The 19,144-nt window shown below is 41.1% G+C and overlaps 1 protein-coding gene across 2 annotated transcripts; it reads right to left on the bottom strand.

Annotated features, from left to right (window-relative positions):
- Nucleotides 1-3,024: 3,024 nt before the first annotated feature.
- Nucleotides 3,025-9,847, bottom strand: LOC139023655 (uncharacterized). 2 transcript variants are annotated; one of them, XM_070437203.1, is made up of 3 exons: nt 9,384-9,847; nt 6,858-6,988; nt 3,025-6,665 (listed from the first exon to the last, which is right to left on the bottom strand). In XM_070437203.1, the coding sequence occupies exons 1-3, from the start codon at nt 9,664-9,666 to the stop codon at nt 5,469-5,471; spliced, it is 1,611 nt and encodes a 536-aa protein (XP_070293304.1). In that variant the 5' UTR covers nt 9,667-9,847; the 3' UTR covers nt 3,025-5,468. The 2 variants fall into 2 exon arrangements, with proteins under 2 accessions (XP_070293304.1, XP_070293305.1); XM_070437204.1 differs by having other exon boundaries at nt 6,858-6,982.
- Between the last annotated feature and the right edge of the window lie 9,297 nt (nt 9,848-19,144).

The raw sequence follows: 19,144 nt of genomic DNA, 5'->3' as shown, positions 1-19,144 counted from the left end.
CCACCATGTCGAATGAACAAATTGTCAGTAGGCATTTATAAAATTGTACCGGCATTTCATGTTTCCATCAGCCCAGTCAGGTAATTAATCCGCTTGCGTCTGTGGTTAGCGTTGTGTAAATGAACCTATGAGCCCCAAATGAATGGAAGATGTAGGCATCAAACAGGGATTGGGTGTTGATTGATATACATGGCTATAAAGTATACAAAATAAATTGTGTGTGATGGCATTGTCAGTGTGCCTCCATGCTTTACACAAGTCCTCATATTCTAAAATCAAGTTATTTCTCTAACAGGTTGGGACCAACATAGTGGAGTACCTGCACCAGGCGGAGGTGACCAGACCCTACCCATTTGTGTCGGCTCTTGGGGACTGCTTACAGGTGTTTACAGTCATTAGCGGACAGCATTGGCGCAGGGTACACTGCTTGGGGCACTGGATGTGTGCTTCAAATCCTATTATGTTTTTGATATCATCTTTCCCAGACTGTGTGCTCCAGCATGAGAATTCCTACAGACCACGGTGTATCAGCTGCCAGGAACAGAGTCCACCTGCAGTAAGATTGTTGAGAGCATGTCTTTTTTTCCGCTGAACAATAGTGGATAAGTATCTGCTCTAGTATGTCGTGTGAGAAGTGACAGCATGTATTCCTGTGAATTAATAGATCAATGGATGGAGGAGCCACGAGTGTCTCATTCCAATGCTTATATGCTCTTAAGGCACTGTTTATAGCTCTGTTAAATTTACTTTTAGTCCGTTTTTTTTAATGCATTTGTGCCTACTTTTTGCCTACAGTATGGTATGTGGCTCGTTTGTTTGAAGTGTGTTCTGGTATGCTTTCATTCTGTCACAACAATTTATTTTAAATACAAATGTTACATTTTGGGGATTGTGAAAAGTGCTTTATGAATGAAATACAGTTATTACTTAAGTAATGAGTCATTAGTCCATGTCCTTTAGTAGTGATCTTCATTTGTAATATTTTACACTTGTGCAACAATGTTTTAACTCGACCCAAAAGTAGACCATTATTGTATGACAAAACCACATGGTGTGTGTGTGTGTGCTGTCTCTTATACACATCTAGATGTGTATAAGAGACAGGTGTGTGTGTGTGTGTGTGTGTGTGTGTGTGTGTGTGTGTGTGTGTGTGTGTGTGTGTGTGTGTGTGCGCGCTGTCACCTAAGATAGCTGAAGTGTGTCAGGGAATGTGAATATCTATTGATCAGCTCTGGCACTGTCTTACAGATGGATCTGCGTTAACACCACTTAAGACAGACAGTGTCACACACACTCACGCTTTGTTTTTCTCAGATTGCAATCGGAGGGGGCACATCCAGGTGAGCTTAGTCTTTAGTCTGATGTTTGGACTGTTTGGTTCATGAAATAATATAAATACATTTTAATAATCAATCCTGTCTTATGAAATCTTATCTTGTGAAATAACATATATTTAGGCAATAGGGCTTTGTTTCAATGTGCTATTTAAAAATGAATATATTCTTGTACATTGATCATTCTCTGGCATTCTGGGATGTATGTTCTGAAATGCAGGCAATGCGAATGAATTATTTAAAATTCAACATTGTATCTTGATTGTGTGTGTAGGAAAGGGAGGGGATGCAATGGTAGAGAGGGCAAAAATATGCAATCAACATTTTAATTAGGATGACACTGAAAATAAGGATTACATAAAAAATTACCCAGCAGCTGGGTCAATCCCCCAACCTAATGTGCTGTGTTTATGTCACAATCCAACACACTGGGTTGTTTAACCCAGCAAAATAGTCACATTTACCTATCAGTTGGGTCAAGCACTCAACCCAAGGCGCTGGGTTAGATGCACAACTCAAACCCGCTGGGTTGAATTAACCCAATGCTGTGTTTGGCCAATATTGACCCAGCGCTGCGATGTCGAAATTACTTAAATTGGGGTTCCAGCCGTGTATTTCATCTGCGCATGTGCCAGCACCAGCCGAGTGAGCCTCAGTCTTTAGCGCGAATTAAATGTGTTGGAAACAACGGAATGTATGCGTCTTAGAAGTAGTTTTCACATACAAACGTTATATGTCCGGACTCAGAATCAAATATGCCTCCCAAAAATAAAGTTCGCTGTGGTAGAAGGTTTACTTTGATTGCCGATTCTCTGTATATCAGAGTGCCATCCGGTAGCCTAATTTCAGATGCGTCCATGTAAACAGCATTATTAGGGAAATAGTTATTCTCGTTTTAATCGAACTATTATATTAATCTGATTGTCCGCAATAATCGTATTATTGTGTGCATTTAACCGCACTCATTGACCTGATGGCCTCTAAAGCAGTGCTTGGCCACACACTCAGTTTCCAGTGACCGATTCTGCCACATCCCAGGGAAAGAAGAGAGAGGAACCACGCCTCCTTAAATCCTTAGTGATTGGCAAGTTGTGAGCAAAAAAAATGTTTTTCACTTTGAAACTCTGATCTTCAATGTGTATTGATCCCTACTAACCAGCTTGGTAAGAGCCAGGTTTGTACTAGCTATGCTGATGACCATTAACGTGTTCTCTCTGCATCAGGTCTCACTGAGATTGGATTCCCAAAGAGACATGCTATTCAAATCAAATCCAATTTATTTATAAAGCCCTTCTTACATCAGCTGATATCTCAAAGTGCTGTACAGAAACGCAGCCTAAAACCCCAAACAGCAAGCAATGCAGGTGTAGAAGCACGGTGGCTATTTATCTGCCCATGATTGCATTATCTTAGTGTAAATCGAACCAATTGATTTAGTACTGCTTCTAATAATATATGCTTGTAAAGAAAATAAAATCCTTTTAACTAGCCTTTTTTCTGGTGCAAAGACCTTGTGTCCTGATTCAACAGATAAATCATGTAAAGTTTCTCCCTCTTTTCTCTTGCTTATTCTCCCTGTCGCTCACTCAAATTCACACACGTGCACCATTTCTAACAATGTTTGTTGCAGGAATGATTTGACAGACACATAACTTTTGAAAATATTATATTTAATTCTCTTTATTGTCACTTTACACATTCTTGAATTTTTGCATTTACCTTTCTTTTTTTAAGACTGCCAATCTGTCATCAATTGGGGAAACTCTGTCCATGACAATGTCCTCAGGATTATCGAGCGGTGTGTTTATAAGAAAACGTTTTTTGAATATAACAACATGTATTAGGATTAAGCAAAACTTTACCATTTAGAGAGGAGTTCAAAATTGACATTTTCAAACTAATATCTAATTTTGGTATCCTCTTTCTTAAAATGTTTAATTGGTGCCCACATTATGCCAATAGTTAATTTATTTTCTTATCTTTTTATGCTTACAGTAAGTGTCATGAAAATTCCGCAAACTCAGAAGGTTGATGTGTTGTGGGTCCTCTGGAAGTCCTAAAATATGTCCACGACTGCCGTGGTGGTGGAGGACACAAAATATGTACATTGTCTTCAGAAAGTATTTACACCTCATGACTTTTTCCACATTTTGTTGTGTTACAGCCTGAATTCAAAATGGATTTAAAAAATGATGTTTCTCACCAATCTACACAAAATACCCCATAATGACAAAGTAAAAACATGTTCTTAGAAATGCTCTCTAATTTATTGAAAATTAAATACAGAAATATCAAATTTACATAAGTATTCACACCCCTGAGTCAACACTTTGTAGAAGCACCTTTTGGCAGCAATTACAGCTGAATCTTTGAGATTTCCACACCTGGATTGTGAAATATTTGCCCAATATTAATTTCCAAAATCTTCAAGCTCTGTCAAATTGGTTGTTGATCATTGCTAGAAAACCATTTGCAGGTCTTGCCATAGATTTTCAAGCAAATTGAAGTCAAAACTGTAACTCGGCTACTGTCTTCTTGGTAAGCAACTCCAGTGTAGATTTGGCCTTGTGTTTTAGGTTATTGTCTTGCTGAAAGGTGAATAAATCTCCCAGTGTCTGGTGGAAAGCAGATTGAACCAGGTTTTCCTCTAGGATTTTGTCTGTGCTTAGCTCCATTCCATACATTTTTTATCCTGAACAACTCCCCAGTCCTTAACGTTTACTAGCACACCCATAACATGATGCAGCCACCACTATGCTTGAAAATATGGAAAGTGGTACTCAGTAATGTGCTATATTGGATTTGCACCAAACATAACACATTTTTTACAGTATTACTTTAGTGCCTTGTTGCAAACAGGATGCATGTTCTGGAATATTTGTATTCTGTACAGGCTTCCTTCTTTTCACTCTAATTAGGTTAGTATTGTGGAGTAACTACAATGCTTTTCATCCATCCTCAGTTTTCTCCTATCACAACCATTAAACTCTGTTTTAAAGTCACTATTGGCCTCATGGTGAAATCCCTGAGTGGTTTCTTTCCTCTCCGGGAACTGAGTTAGGAAGGATGCCTGTATCTTTTTAGTGACTGGGTGTATTGATACACCATCCGAAGTGTAATTAATAACACCACCATGCTCAAAGAGATATTCAATGTCTACTTTTTAATTTATCAATGTTTTTATCTACCAATATGCCTCCCTGGTTTTTGTGGTTGAATCTGTGTTGGAAATTCACTGCTCAACTGAGTGACATTTTCTGTATGTGTGTGATACAGAGATGAGGTAGTCATTGAAAAATAATGTTAAAGACTACTATTGCACACAGAGGGAGTCCATGCAACTCATTATGTGACTTCGTAAGCACATTTTTACTCCTGAACTTATTTAGGCTTGCCATTATAGGGGGTTGAATACTTATTGACTCAAGACTTTTCATTTTTTATAAATGTATTACATTTCCACAAAAATATAAATCCTCTTTGACATTATGGGGTATTGTGTGTATGCCAGTGACAAAAAAAGTAATATTAAATTCAGGCAGTAACAGAACAAAATGTGAAAAAGTCAAGGGGTGTGAATACTTTCTGAAGGCACTGCAAATGGATCCTAGCCTCCCATTCATAGGCTACTTTCTGTCCCTGTATTGGTTATAAAGCGCTGTCTGGTGTATGCAGAAAAGGGTGAGATCAAATGTGATGTATACTAAAAAGAGATTCAATGAAAGTCAGAATGAAAAGTCCCATTTTGTGTTAACTAAATAAAACACATTTCAAATACACCATATGAAAACCACACATACACGTCTCAGCAAAACATCTGCATGAACTTGATAAACTGCATTAATTTTCTCATTAAAAGTCTTGAGAATATAATTAAGTAGTTGAATGGAAGTAATGAAACAGGCATTTGTGAACATCAAACAGCCTACACAGTACAAACACAATATATATCACACAATGTCTGGATGCAATATTCTACCCAGGAATATTAAAGAATCTGAAATCTGTTACTCTCATTATTCCACATGCATCTGTGGATCATATCCGCTGACAACAATGAAAATGTATCTTGTCTTTAATGCAGGGTTTGATCTAAACATCAGAAGCTATTGAGTGGAATGGTTACTTTCTATGTTATACAGTGGAATGGTTTTTCTGCTGGTGTATCCTGAGGTATCTCCTCTCTGAGAACCTCTTCCCGCAGTGCGTACAGGCAAATGGCCTCTCTCCAGTGTGGACCTTCAGGTGCCTCTTCAAGTTGGATGAGTGTGAGAAACTGGCCTGGCACAGATGGCAGCTGAATGGTTTCTCCCCTGTGTGGACCCTGTGATGCCTCTTCAGGTCACCAGCCTGGGCGAAGCACATGTGACACTGGGTACAGCTGAAGGGTTTCACCCCTGTGTGGACCCTCTGGTGGATCTCCACCTTCTGGAGGCAGCTGAAGCCTTTGTTACAGAGCATGCAGAGGAACGGTTTGTCTTTACTATTGTCTGATGTGGCTCCCCCTCCCTGAGTCTCGGCTCTAGCCCTGTCGTTTGAGTTCAATACCTGATCGGAAGGCCCCATCGACGTGTACACTGGGTCGCGACCCCTGAGCGTGTGTAAAGGGGAGTGGGTCAAAACATATGGATTTGTCTCTAAGCTTTCCCTGTAATCTAATAAATCTCTGCCTTGTGAGTGTCCTTCTCCTAAGTGAGTCTCGTCTACATTCCATGTCAGAGGAACATCGCCCTCCACTTTCACAGTCACCTCATCTAAGACTATAACCTCCCCTTTCTTATCTAGGCACCCTTCAGAGTACACACTACTACTGTACTGGTTCCAGTCCCCTCTAGACAGATCAGTCTGTGTCTCTAAACCCAAGGGCATGTTGCCAGGGTCCATCTCTGTAGTGTAAGAACAAGACGGATCATTGCTAGCCTCTAACACGTCACCTGAGTCCCGATGGGAATGAACAGTCCTCGGGTTTGGATTACCGTAAAGTAAATACTCTGAGCCGGGAGCAGGATGACAGCCCAGTGGTCCCAGCTGCAGTCTCTCTGTGTCTGATCTGTGGTCAGATCCTGTGTGTAAAAGCCTGTGTGTTACAGTTAAAGTCTCTGTGTCTGTCTCTGACTTGAGGACGGCGTTTGGCGTTCCACTGAACTCCGTGATGCTGCATCGGGTCCTGGGCTGGGGTGAGGCGGCGATTATCTTTGTGGCTACAGGGGGCGCTACGCCAGCCTCTTCTCCAGTCTGGATGTCTCTATTGTGTCGTGGGTCCTCTCCTTCAGTCCTCTCCTGCTTGACCAGAGACGATCCTCCAGAACCTGCAGCCTCTGCATCTACAGACTGACAAGAAGAGAGGAGGTTATTATCAGTACATGAGTTGAATCGGTTAACAATGTTGTCGTCACAAGCTCCCCTTTGGCAGATAAATAAGGATGTACATGTAAGCAAGTGAATAGCTGAGGGGAGTCTTTCTGAAATAAACTGGCCACAATTGATGTAGTGTAATTTTTTATGTTACACTATGACACTAACCTCTATCACAATAACATGCTGGGTTGAGGTTCCACTCCCCTCATCTACAGCTATGGGTTGGTCATCTCTCCATGAGATGTGTTCTGCTGGCTTCACAAAGCTCCTGTGGCCTCCAGTGAGATGTCCTCCTCCTAAGAGAGTGATTGGGGGGAAAGGGGTGGTTAAATTAGGTGCTGTCAATGCTCAACGATACATTGTACACTATTGACACTGTCTACAATTGGCAAGGATGTAAGCAGGGCTGGACTACCACACCTGGGGCCCCGGGGCACCTACAGTGGGGTCCGAAATTATTAACACCCTTGATAAATACTGAGCAATTAAAAATAAAAAAAGGGGGAAATTATATTATTTTCTTACAATTGCTCAGAGGTTTTGTTTAACAAGTCATACAAAAAACGTACACCTGTTTTCAATTCCTTTCAATACACTACGTTGCGAGGATAATGGCACATAGCCTTTTTCTAAAATGTTTTATGAATTGGAGAACACATTGGGAGGGATCATAGACCATTCCTCCATACAGAATCCTTCCAGATCCTTGATATCCTTTGTCTGCGCTTATGGACTGCCAACTTCAATTCAAACCATAGGTTTTCAATGGGTTTCAAGTCCGGAGACCATGATGGCCATTGCAAAATGTTGATTTTATGGCCAGTTAATAATTTCTTTGTGGATTTTGATGTGTTCTTTGGGTTATAGTCTTGCTAGAATATTCACTTGCGGCCATGTTTGAGGCAATCAGGTTTTTGGCTAAAATGTCCTGGTCGTGGGTAAAGTTCATGATGCCGTTGACCTTAACAAGGGCCCCAGGACCAATGGAAGCAAAACAGACCCATAACATCAAAGATCCCCCACCATATATTATAGTAGGTATGGGGTTATTTTCTGCTCATGCATCCTCATTTCAACGCCAAACCCACCACTGGTGTTCATGGCCAAAGAGCTCTATTATCATGTCATCCAACATATGTAAACACCTGGAGTTTGCTAAATGGCATTGGCACTTGGATTGGAACCGGTGCTTTGGACAGATTACATGAAAATAGAGCTCGTTCATGCCCGTTCGGTAATCTGGCTCTGGATGTCAGGTAATACTTCAAGATAGCTAAGTAATTAGGGGAAGTATGGCATACTATCCACAAACTGACCAAGAACCAATTCTGGGCAGTGGTGTAAAGTACTTAAGTAAAAATACTCAGGCAGACAGAATTATGGTACAATTCACACACCTATCAATATAATGCAATGTCATTCCTACTGCTTCTGATCTGGCGGACTCACTAAACCCAAATACTGAGTTTGTAAATTATGTCTGAGTGTTGTAGTGTGCCCTATCTGTCCGTAAAAAAATACAAATCATGCTCTCTGGTTTGCTTAATATAAGGAATTTCATGTATAGTATTTAAGTATAAATATTGAGTACCTTTTTCCATTACTGTACTTCATGGAAAACTCCAACCAAAACTATATTTTGGTATTTGTTTCATTAGTCCATTGTTGATATATACAAAACATTTTGGGACTGTCAGCAATCAAGATGTCAAGATATCTAACTTTCAAAATACAGAAACACAGCCGGTATGATGCATTTTAAAAAACAGATACTTTTAGACTTTTGCTCAAGCAGTGTTGTACTGAGTGCGTACACTTTAATTTGAATACTTTTGTATCAAGGTATCTTTACTTTTACTCAAGTATGACAATTGAGTAATTTTTCCACCATTGATTCTGGGCAACACATCTAAACACATGCTCAGTGGAACCTAGCTAATTTCCGATACATAAGAAATTGTTTCACTACAGAGGCAGCAAAACTGTAATTCAATGTTATGCTACTCCCCCACTTAACATACTGCTTGACTAGTTGGGCCCAAGCTTGCTGTACAACATTAAAACCCATTCAGTCTGTCTACAAACAGGCTCTCAAAGTGCTTGATAGACATCATCCCTGTTACATCCTCAGATCTGAGAAAAGCTTGTGCAACACACCTACGCATGTCTTGTATTCAAGATCCTAACCGGCCTGGCTCCACCTCCACTTAGTACTTTTGTCAAACAGAAAACCCAAACCCATGGCAGCAGCCACAAGGTCTCCCATGAGAAGTGACAGTATAGTTAGTTCCCTTAAGGAAAAGCACCTTTAGTCAAACAGCTTTCTCTGTGAGACCTTCCCATGTCTGGAACACACTGCCATCAGAAACACATAACTGCACCATCACAAAAACACAGAGACATGGCTAAAGGACTATCAGACGTGTGAACATAATCCCTAGCTGGGCGTTGCTGCTTTCCATATTATCTGTTGTCTGTAGCTTGTGAGGTGTGTAAACACTGTTTGTTGCTTTTATGCATTGTGTTTTGTTGCTTTTTGTGCTACGTGTTGCTTTTCCTATGTTGCTTTGCATGTGCTCACTGCTCATTTCTTATCTGTATTAACCGGCTGACTAAAACCGGCACTTTTACTGAAACGTTGATTAATGTGCACTGTCTCTAAAAATAAACTCGGCATTCTGCTAAATGTACCTCTTGCCATTCCTCTGTATCGGTCGAGGATCTTGACACTACTGGGGCGACTGTCGAGGACGCGCTTTCGCGTTGTCCTCTCTGCGCGGTCCCGTGCCACCTTCAGTTCAAGTAGCTGTAGTTTCCTCCGCATTGCCCTGTTTTCTTTTTGGCTTTTAGTGATTTCCAAACGAAACACTGTATAGTCGTCGTCTACGAGTTTACAGATGTCTGCCACGGCTGCATTCGCTAGCACCTCCATGATGGAGGCTATTTGAGTGTGAAAAAACATACAGTTAGCCATTGTTAGCGTTAGCTAAAAAAATATATCAACCAAGTCCTGTCTACAACGCGAATTAAATACAACCTGATGTAAGTATGTGATGCTGTGCAGTTAAATTAGTCATTTTGAGATATAGAGTGTTAATAAACGACCAGATAAATTAAAACCCTAACGTGGAAATTGTTCTTCCGTTTACACTGAAAATAAAATATCTTATTGGTTGGCGTCATAGCTCAAAGGGTGTGGTTAAATAAATTGCGCGCTGTTCTTTGAAATACGGTACAGTTGATTAAATTACACATGAAATATCCTATGTTCAGCAGTGTTGGGGAGTAACTAAGTACATGTACCCGCTAACACACTCACTTAGTGGCGTGTATTCATGGATGGCAAGGGAAACCAGGCTTCCCCAAAAAATTGACCAAGAAAATAAGAAATATTTCGTCTCTGCGTTTCAATTCATAATAGGCTGAATGTATCTCGCCGGAGAAAGCATCCGAGCGATTGAAACGGCTTGGTTTCAGTATGTTTAGCTGTATCTATCTGGTCAGAATGTGTATGACATTGTTGCCGCCAGTAGCATTGAATACCAGGAAAGCCAGCGAGCATTTGGCCTCTCTTGATATTAAAAAAAATAACAGCCAATCAGTGTTGAGCTAAACAGTGAGGTCAGTTGCGAATGGTTCTGGCTCCCTAACAAACAAAATAAGTGTCAAGCCAGTTTGGATTTGGCTTCAGACCAATCACATCACAAGCCAAACTTAATTATTGACAGTAAAAAACTTGAACTGTTGCATCTCGTTGTGTTACCTAAAATCGCCCCTTTCCTAAATTAGTCATCAATGGAGATAAGAATTTGGACTCGTGATTTTACTTAATTCTCCGTATTGGCCAATGATTATAACAACAATTCTGACCCAACCATAAATTCATACATTGTGCCCCTGGCCTGTGAGGATGGAAGTTCAACATGTAGCTAGCTAGATGTAGTATGCTAATATTAACTAGCTGGCCTGACGTATTGTTGCCCATGAAAGGAAGTTAGCGAGCAAGTATTTGTCAGGTAGCCTAGGACAACAAAATCTAAAAGTGTGTACTGTATGACAGAGTCATAGACAGTTTAGGCAACATGAAAGAGGAGGATGGCATTGGCATTTCGCTACAAGTAGAGTGAGTGAACATGTTTTTTTCTATTTGCACACACACACATCGGGATTGTATATACAGTACCAGTCAAACGTTTGAACACACCTATACATTCCAAGGTTTTTCTTTATTTGTACTATTTTCTACATTGCAGAATAAAATTGTAGAATAATAGTGAAGACATCAAAACTATGAAATAACACATCATGTAGTAACCCAAAAAAGTGTGAAAAAAAATCTAAATATATTTTATATTTGAGGTTCTTCAAAGTAGCCACCTTTGGCCTTGATGACAGCTTTGCACACTTTCGTCATTCTCTCAACCAGCGTCACATGGAATGCTTTACCAACAGTCTTGAAGGAGTTCCCACATATGCTGCTTTTCCTTCACTCTGCGGTCAAGAAAAACCCTTGAATGAGTAGGTCTGTCCAAACTTTTGAATGGTACTGTACATACACCCACACACACATCAGTACCATGGACAGCCACATCATATTTAGCATATTTACATTGAGTGGACTAAATTGTTGTTGGTATTGTTTAGTTGTCACTGTATTACACTGTCACTGTATTAGACTAAGTAAGCATAGGTGATTAGATGATGTTGAATTGGTGCTGGAATAATGGAGGCTGCTCCTGTTTTCTTTGCGACTTGCGGTAACTCTCTGCGGTTCTATATTAATAGTTGTTTATCAGTCCAAAAATGTCAGAAACATTACCTTGCTTGACCATGCTGTAGTTCATGTAACTGTTACATGCAATATTTTTGGTGGACTTCACCAGACAGTTTTTGTAATGAAACAAATGTGTGGTTGAATTTATTCTGTTTTCTCATTGACATTCAATTCAGCATTGAAAAAAGGTGCAAGTTTAAGTTTGTTCCATCTGACTGAGTCTGACCACAAGTCAGAGACCACTATGATGACAAATGCGTTTGATGGATCCATTTTGTCTTCTAATGACCGTTAAGAGGAAAGTAATCCAAAAGTACCAAAGTAATCATATTACGTTACTGAGTTTGGGTAATTGTAATGGGAAATATTAATTGTATGTGTCCACATAACTGAGTATGTTACTAACCTTGTAAAACTGTCGTATTATAATCTCCTGTTCTGATTATAATTCTGTGTTACAAACCAGCTTGCTTCTGTGTCCTTGTATAGATGAAAGGAGAACTGAAAGTCCCGCCCAAGAACAGGAAACTATAAAGATATGTGCTTATCACCCAATGCTTCGGATTTCGGACTGATTGCGCTGTGTAACTCTGTTATTCTCCTGAGCTCAGAAAAATAAAGAATCTTAGTTTGACTTGGAATCCAGCAAATCCTTATTTTATAATATCCACCACATAATCCAAAAGTTACATTACTGAATACAAATTTGGACAAGTAACTAACGGATTACACTTAGAAAGTAACCTACCAAACCCTGATGATCAATATCTTTCAAGCTGAGAACAGACTTCTTTACAAAAGAACAGTGTGTGAGCTAGAGTAGAAAATAACAGAATGATTTTATTCCATCTACATCACCTCAGTAAGGTAAATATTAAACTGTCCTTGTTCTAGCCCAGGTTTACTATCTCTCTAAAAACAGGTATTTACTCAAGCCTGTTTCAAATGATAAGTTAACAAAGGGTTAATGAGGGGTATGTGGTTAATTGCCCTCTTACCCCAAGACACTTCACATGATAACTATAATATGTCAGAGCTGAAGAATGATTCCCAGATATCCCGTGTACATCTAAAACCACACTTTTAAGAGTTCTCCCCATTGTGGACACTCCTATGTCTGATAAGGTTACTCAGGAAAGAGAAGCGCTTGTCATATAGTTTACACTTGAAGGGCCTCTCCTTGGTGTGAACGGTCTGGTGCTTCTTCACATAGTTTGCCTCAGCGATGCGCTTTCCACGCGTACGGCTTGTCAGCGTCCATCCTAATGCTCGGCCTTCCACGTTGTGACCCAATGACACCCCAGGAAGTAGAAGCAGGAGATGCCACCAATGTGGTGAGTCCTTGAGCTCCCTCCTTGACCTCTAGCCATTATTTGGGTGTTGTTGGCATTGTGTGCTGTGTTATAGGCTAGGTACCTCTTGTGGTGAACGCCCATCCTGACCCTGTCTGTATTGGTGAGGTAACTGAGGAAGGCTAGACCCAGGTCCTCTATGAACCCATTCACCAGGCATTAGACGAGACCCTGGAGAAGACAGACTTCCTGTTAGACTCCAACCAGTCTCCCACAACTCTCTGTAAAGGCTGAAGCCCAGGGTGACCTGCTTTGTTCATCATGGATATTGTGGTGTTTATATTATAGAGATATATCCTCCTGTTCCTATCAGCCCCAGGCCCTGCTTCATCCGTGCACTGAGAATGTGAAGAGAAGGGTCTGGGCTGCAGACTGGATCCCTGACTGGAACCTCTGTCTCAGTGATGACCACCAAAGCTGAGGTTGTTCAGTCCACCATGGACTGTAGACTTATAACAAAGATTGCACAGAAAAGCATAAAGGTTTACATAACCTATTTGCTGTAGACACAAACAGGACATGCTATAATAAAATGTTAACCACAGAAAAGCCCGTCTCTAACACGGATTCAAGTACCTAATAATATGGAGCCATTTGAGTTTGTTATAAATATCTCGACTCAATGGTACAAAAACAACGAAGTCAGTCAGCACAGATTACATTCTGTATTTCATTTCAAGAGAAAGAAAAAAAAGAAGAAACCCGCACACTGCTCTTGCTAGAATCACTGCTTTTTATTAAGCTTTACGTATCGGTCTCAAGGCCTTCGTCAGAGATTTTTTGAGTGTTTACAACCTGCACCCTTATGTAGACACTGCTCCACCAATGCATCAAATGGGTTTGGAGTCGAGGGAAAATAAGTGTTACCAAATATAACAATGTGCATTTTGTAAGTACACTGCTCAAAAAAATAAAGGGAACACTTAAACAACACAATGTAACTCCAAGTCAATCACACTTCTGTGAAATCAAACTGTCCACTTAGGAAGCAACACTGATTGACAATAAATTTCACATGCTGTTGTGCAAATGGAATAGACAAAAGGTGGAAATTATAGGCAATTAGCAAGACACCCCCAATAAAGGAGTGGTTCTGCAGGTGTGACCACAGACCACTTCTCAGTTCCTATGCTTCCTGGCTGATGTTTTGGTCACTTTTGAATACTGGCGGTGCTTTCACTCTAGTGTAGCATGAGACGGAGTCTACAACCCACACAAGTGGCTCAGGTAGTGCAGCTCATCCAGGATGGCACATCAATGCGAGCTGTGGCAGAAGGTTTGCTGTGTCTGTCAGCGTAGTGTCCAGAGCATGGAGCGCTACCGGACAGGCCAGTACATCAGGAGACGTGGGAGGCCGTAGGAGGGCAAACAACCCAGCAGCAGACCGCTACCTCCGCCTTGTGCAAGGAGGAGCACTGCCAGAGCACTGCAAAATGACCTCCAGCAGGCCACAATGTGCATGTGTCAGCATATGGTCTCACAAGGGTCTGAGGATCTCATCTCGGACCTAATGGCAGTCAGGCTACCTCTGGCGAGCACATGGAGGATGTGCGGCCCCACAAAGAAATGCCACCCCACACATGACTGACCCACCACCAAACCGTCATGCTGGAGGATGTGCAGGCAGCAGAACGTTCTCCACAGCGTCTCCAGACTCTGTCACGTCTGTCACATGTGCTCATATGCTCAGTGTGAACCTGCTTTCATCTGTAAGAGCACAGGGCCCAGTGGCGAATTTGCCAATCTTGGTGTTCTCTGGCAAATTTACATTTACATTTTAGTCATTAGCAGACGCTCTTATCCAGAGCGACTTACAGTATCGTGCATACATTTTATTACATTTTTTTTACATACTGAGACAAGGTATCCCTACCGGCCAAACCCTCCCTACCGGCCAAACCCTCCCTAACCCGACGACGCTATGCCAATTGTGCGTCGCCCCACGGATCTCCCGGTGCGCCGGCTGCGACAGAGCCTGGCGCGAACCCAGCCCAGCCTGGGCGTGAACCCAGAGACTCTGGTGGCGCAGCTAGCACTCGATGCAGTGCCCTAGACCACTGCGCCACCCGGGAGATACTGCCAGACGTCCTGCACGGTGTTGGCTGTTACACAACCCCCACCTGTGGACGTCGGGCCCTCATACCACCCTCATGGAGTCTGTTTCTGACCGTTTGAGCAGACACATGCACATTTGTGGCCTGCTGGAGGCATTTTGCAGGCTCTGGCAGTGCTCCTCCTTGCACAAAGCGGAGGTAGTGGTCCTGCTGCTTGGGTTTTGCCCTCCTACGGGCCTCCTCACGTCTCCTGATGTACTGGCCTGTCTCCTGGTAGCGCCTCCATGCTCTGGACACTACGCTGACAGACACAGCAAACCTTCTTGCCACAGCTCGCATTGATGTGCCATCCTGATGAGCTGCACTACCTGAGCCACTTGTGTGGTTGTAGACTCCGTCTCATGCTACCACTAGAGTGAAAGCACCGCCAGCATTCAAAAGTAACCAAAACATCAGCCAGGAAGCCATAGGAACTGAGAAGTGGTCTGTGGTCACCACCTGCAAACCACTCCTTTATTGGGGTGTCTTGCTAATTGCCTATAATTTCCACCTTTTGTCTATTCCATTTGCACAACAGCATGTGAAATTTATTGTCAATCAGTGTGCTTCCTAAGTGGACAGTTGATTTCACAGAAGTGTGATTGACTTGGAGTTACATTGTGTTGTTTAAGTGTTCCCTTTATTTTTTTGAGCAGTGTATTATAATAGTGTGTACATAAAACGTATTAAACAAGACTAAAACCACAATGAGGACATCAACCTATCAAGTTCACATTTAAAACACCACATACATGGGCATTTCATTATTAAGACCTTTAGGGAATAATGTCTGGAGGGTGAAAATCCAAAAACATTCTCTTTTGCTCAGAGTATTATTTATATCACCTCCCATCTGATATCTTGACTTTCTCTTTGCCACAAATCCTAAAAAAGGTAGAAATGTCATTAAAATGTACTGCGACTGGATAATCCTGGTTGTTACTCCTGATGTAACTTTTACGTTCACTAATTCTCTTTGAGAGAACGAGAGGTTTTACCTACATAACACAGCCCACATGGACATTTAATTATAGATAACATGGGTGGTGGAGCGSGTAATAATGTAATTTATTTGGACCCGTTTTCTTGTATGTGGATGGCAGAAATATTCAAACTTCATCATATTGCACTGTATGCAACCTCTGCATTTATAACTACCATTCAGAAGAGGGCGTAAAAGAACCTGGCTCATTTTCTTTTGTGGCTGGCAGTTGGCATGGACCAATCTGTCATGTAAATTGCGACCTCTCCTATATACAATAAGTGGTGGGTTCTAAAATTCAGCTGGCAGAGCTGGGTCTGATGATAAACATGCCAATTTCAACAAAATGGTCATACACTCACATAACATAAAGTACAGTACTTTTATTGCACAAAACAATACATGATCTCGTAGAAAAACGTCTCACTATGGTAATTTACATTTTCGTAAATCTGATACCCTCACTTTGATGAAATGGATTTTAGAATACTTGGTAAAAGGTTCAACATTACATTACACACAGCTTCACTACTTCCTGTCAAGTAAAGATGATTTAAGGCATTATCACAGATATGGCATCATATTATGCAAGAATTAAGAGTAGGGAAAGTGATCGTGTCAGGTGAAAATTATATAAAAAGTTTTACCATTGCRACATTTGATGTAGTCACGTTCACCGTAGTTGTCTGAAGCATGCTATAGAGTTCACAGCTGGCAATGTCTCATCTCATCATTTGCAACAATGTCTATGAGCGTCACCAGCTTTCCTTTGCGCTACCACAAACTGTCGTGATTACCAGCTGAGAAACTTTTATGAGCCGATTTTACTCCTGGCACAGAGTTTGTCTGAGCAGTGTCTTAACATCATCCTAAAACCTACTCTGAGGTGGATTTTTTTCTTCTTCTTAAAACAAGGTTTAACAGGGTTCCTATGACCTTTTCTGAGATGATTTGTGGATACAGGCCCTGATTGGCTGATAGAATCGTCAACAACAAAAAAAGGCACAAGGTATTCAACCTGTCAGTTGGACCTGAAGCTGGACCCCGAAAGCCTGTCAGTTGGATCTGAAGCTGGACCCCGAAAGCCTGTCAGTTGGAGCTGGAGTTGGACCCCGAAAGCCTGTCAGTTGGAGCTGGAGTTGGACCCCGAAAGCCTGTCAGTTGGATCTGAAGCTGGACCCCGAAAGCCTGTCAGTTGGATCTGAAGCTGGACCCTGAAAGCCTGTCAGTTGGATCTGAAGCTGGACCCTGAAAGCCTGTCAGTTGGATCTGAAGCTGNNNCTGAAGCTGGACCCTGAAAGCCTGTCAGTTGGATCTGAAGCTGGACCCTGAAAGCCTGTCAGTTGGATCTGAAGCTGGACCCTGAAAGCCTGTCATTCGGAGCTGGAGTTGGACCCTGAAAGCGACAAAACTTCCACAAGTGTGTAGGCTACTTTGTTTTGTCATCAAAACAAAAAGGCATACATCACACATCATCATTTGCTATATCATTCTTGTACTGTTTTCAATAGGTCACCAGAAGATGCAGGACGAGAGGGGTATACTACGAAGCAAGCTAGATCTACTCACGGTTTTCTAAAGCTAGCTAGCTTCACTTAGCATCCAATTCAAGCTCATTCATTCGTACTATGACATTGGATATTACTCATCTGCCTGCCGCTAACTCTAGCAGGTTTGTAACTGCACGTGCATGTTGCTCATGGCTACTTGAACGCCAAACTCTTTATTTAGACAATGCTGAAACATCAATCCATGGGGAAGTCTCTGCCTAATTTTCATTTAGTGCCCGAAATCAAAATTAAAGCAAAGTTATCTTGCCAATTCAATAGGCTAGGGTTTGAAATAGGCTTTTAGAAGTGCTGTCTTTATTTTATTATTTTGGTGTGCTTTGATGTGCTTATCAATGCACAAGCATATTTTCCCCCACTCCTATCAATAAAATAGTTGTATTAAGTCATACAAAAGTTACTGTGCGTGTAGTTTCAAATACATTTGATGTGATAGGTATTTTTACATTACTATATTTTTTAACACATTTGATTAATAAAATATTTAAATTAGATGTCTTCCTGTGAAGTGGATGATGACGAAATCTTTTTGAAAGGGAGGGAATCTGATTTCATTGGTCCTCAACTCGCGGCTCAGACACTTAATTCAAGATAAATGTAGTTAGTTTGCCGATAGTGATGGAATTTAGGTTTACGAGTGTTTTAACGATGCATCTTTCCGAATAATGTAACATCCGTTTCCCAAAACACCCCACCTAGAGAATGGTCACTGAGTGCATCGTTGGAGCATGTGTCGATACTGATAGGGCGGAAAGAAAGGAAGCGCTGCGCTCGGATCAGCTTTCTCAATTCAAATCTTACATTAACATTAGGATTATTTCGCAATACTGATGACGGATCAGCTCCTAGAGAAATTTGACCACCTACGGCTGCAAATATTGTCGCAGCTTTTCTAATGCTTACCCAATAAAAATGCATTAAATCGCCGATTTGGCTCATGATTGCGCACGTTTTTATTTATTTATTTCACCTTTATTTAACCAGGTAGGCAAGTTGAGAACACGTTCTCATTTACAATTGCGACCTGGCCAAGATAAAGCAAAGCAGTTGGACACATACAACAACACAGAGTTACACATGGAGTAAAACAAACATACAGTCAATAATACAGTAGAAAAATAAGTCTATATACAAAAAAGGCCATGGTGGCGAAGTAAATACAATATAGCAAGTAAAACGTTAGGCTACACATCAAGAAATATATTGCGACAACTAGCAAAATACAACAATTGATTTATCATGACATGTATAGTCATATAGCCTCCTTTTTTATGCAATCATCTCGGATTTGATTTTAATAATTTTTATACGTCGCTTGTTTGTATGAATTGCAAAGACATTGGCAACTTTGTAATAGTTGTCAACTTTTGTCACAGAGCTACACCACGTGATTCTATGTTTAGCTCATTTCTTCTGTGTATAMAGTGAAGCGGGAGGGCAMAAAAGCATCGAAGGACGCTCTTGGCTGTTCTACGAGGGGTCTATAGAATAACTATCTTCAAAGTAATGCAAGCTTATTTTAATAATACTACTTGTTCACGTTACATTTAACAACTTTAGATTCTACAAAACAATAAAATTAAGTTGCAATCGAAAGTCAGGATAATCATTTGTACATAACTGGCTCGTTCTCTCTCTACCTCCTGTCGCAAGGCATTCTGGAACTTGCAGTCAATAGCGTAA

The sequence above is a fragment of the Salvelinus sp. IW2-2015 genome, linkage group LG34 (assembly GCF_002910315.2).
Source record: "Salvelinus sp. IW2-2015 linkage group LG34, ASM291031v2, whole genome shotgun sequence".
NCBI classification, from domain to species: domain Eukaryota; kingdom Metazoa; phylum Chordata; class Actinopteri; order Salmoniformes; family Salmonidae; genus Salvelinus; species Salvelinus sp. IW2-2015.
This window is presented reverse-complemented; position numbering and strand designations above follow the sequence as displayed.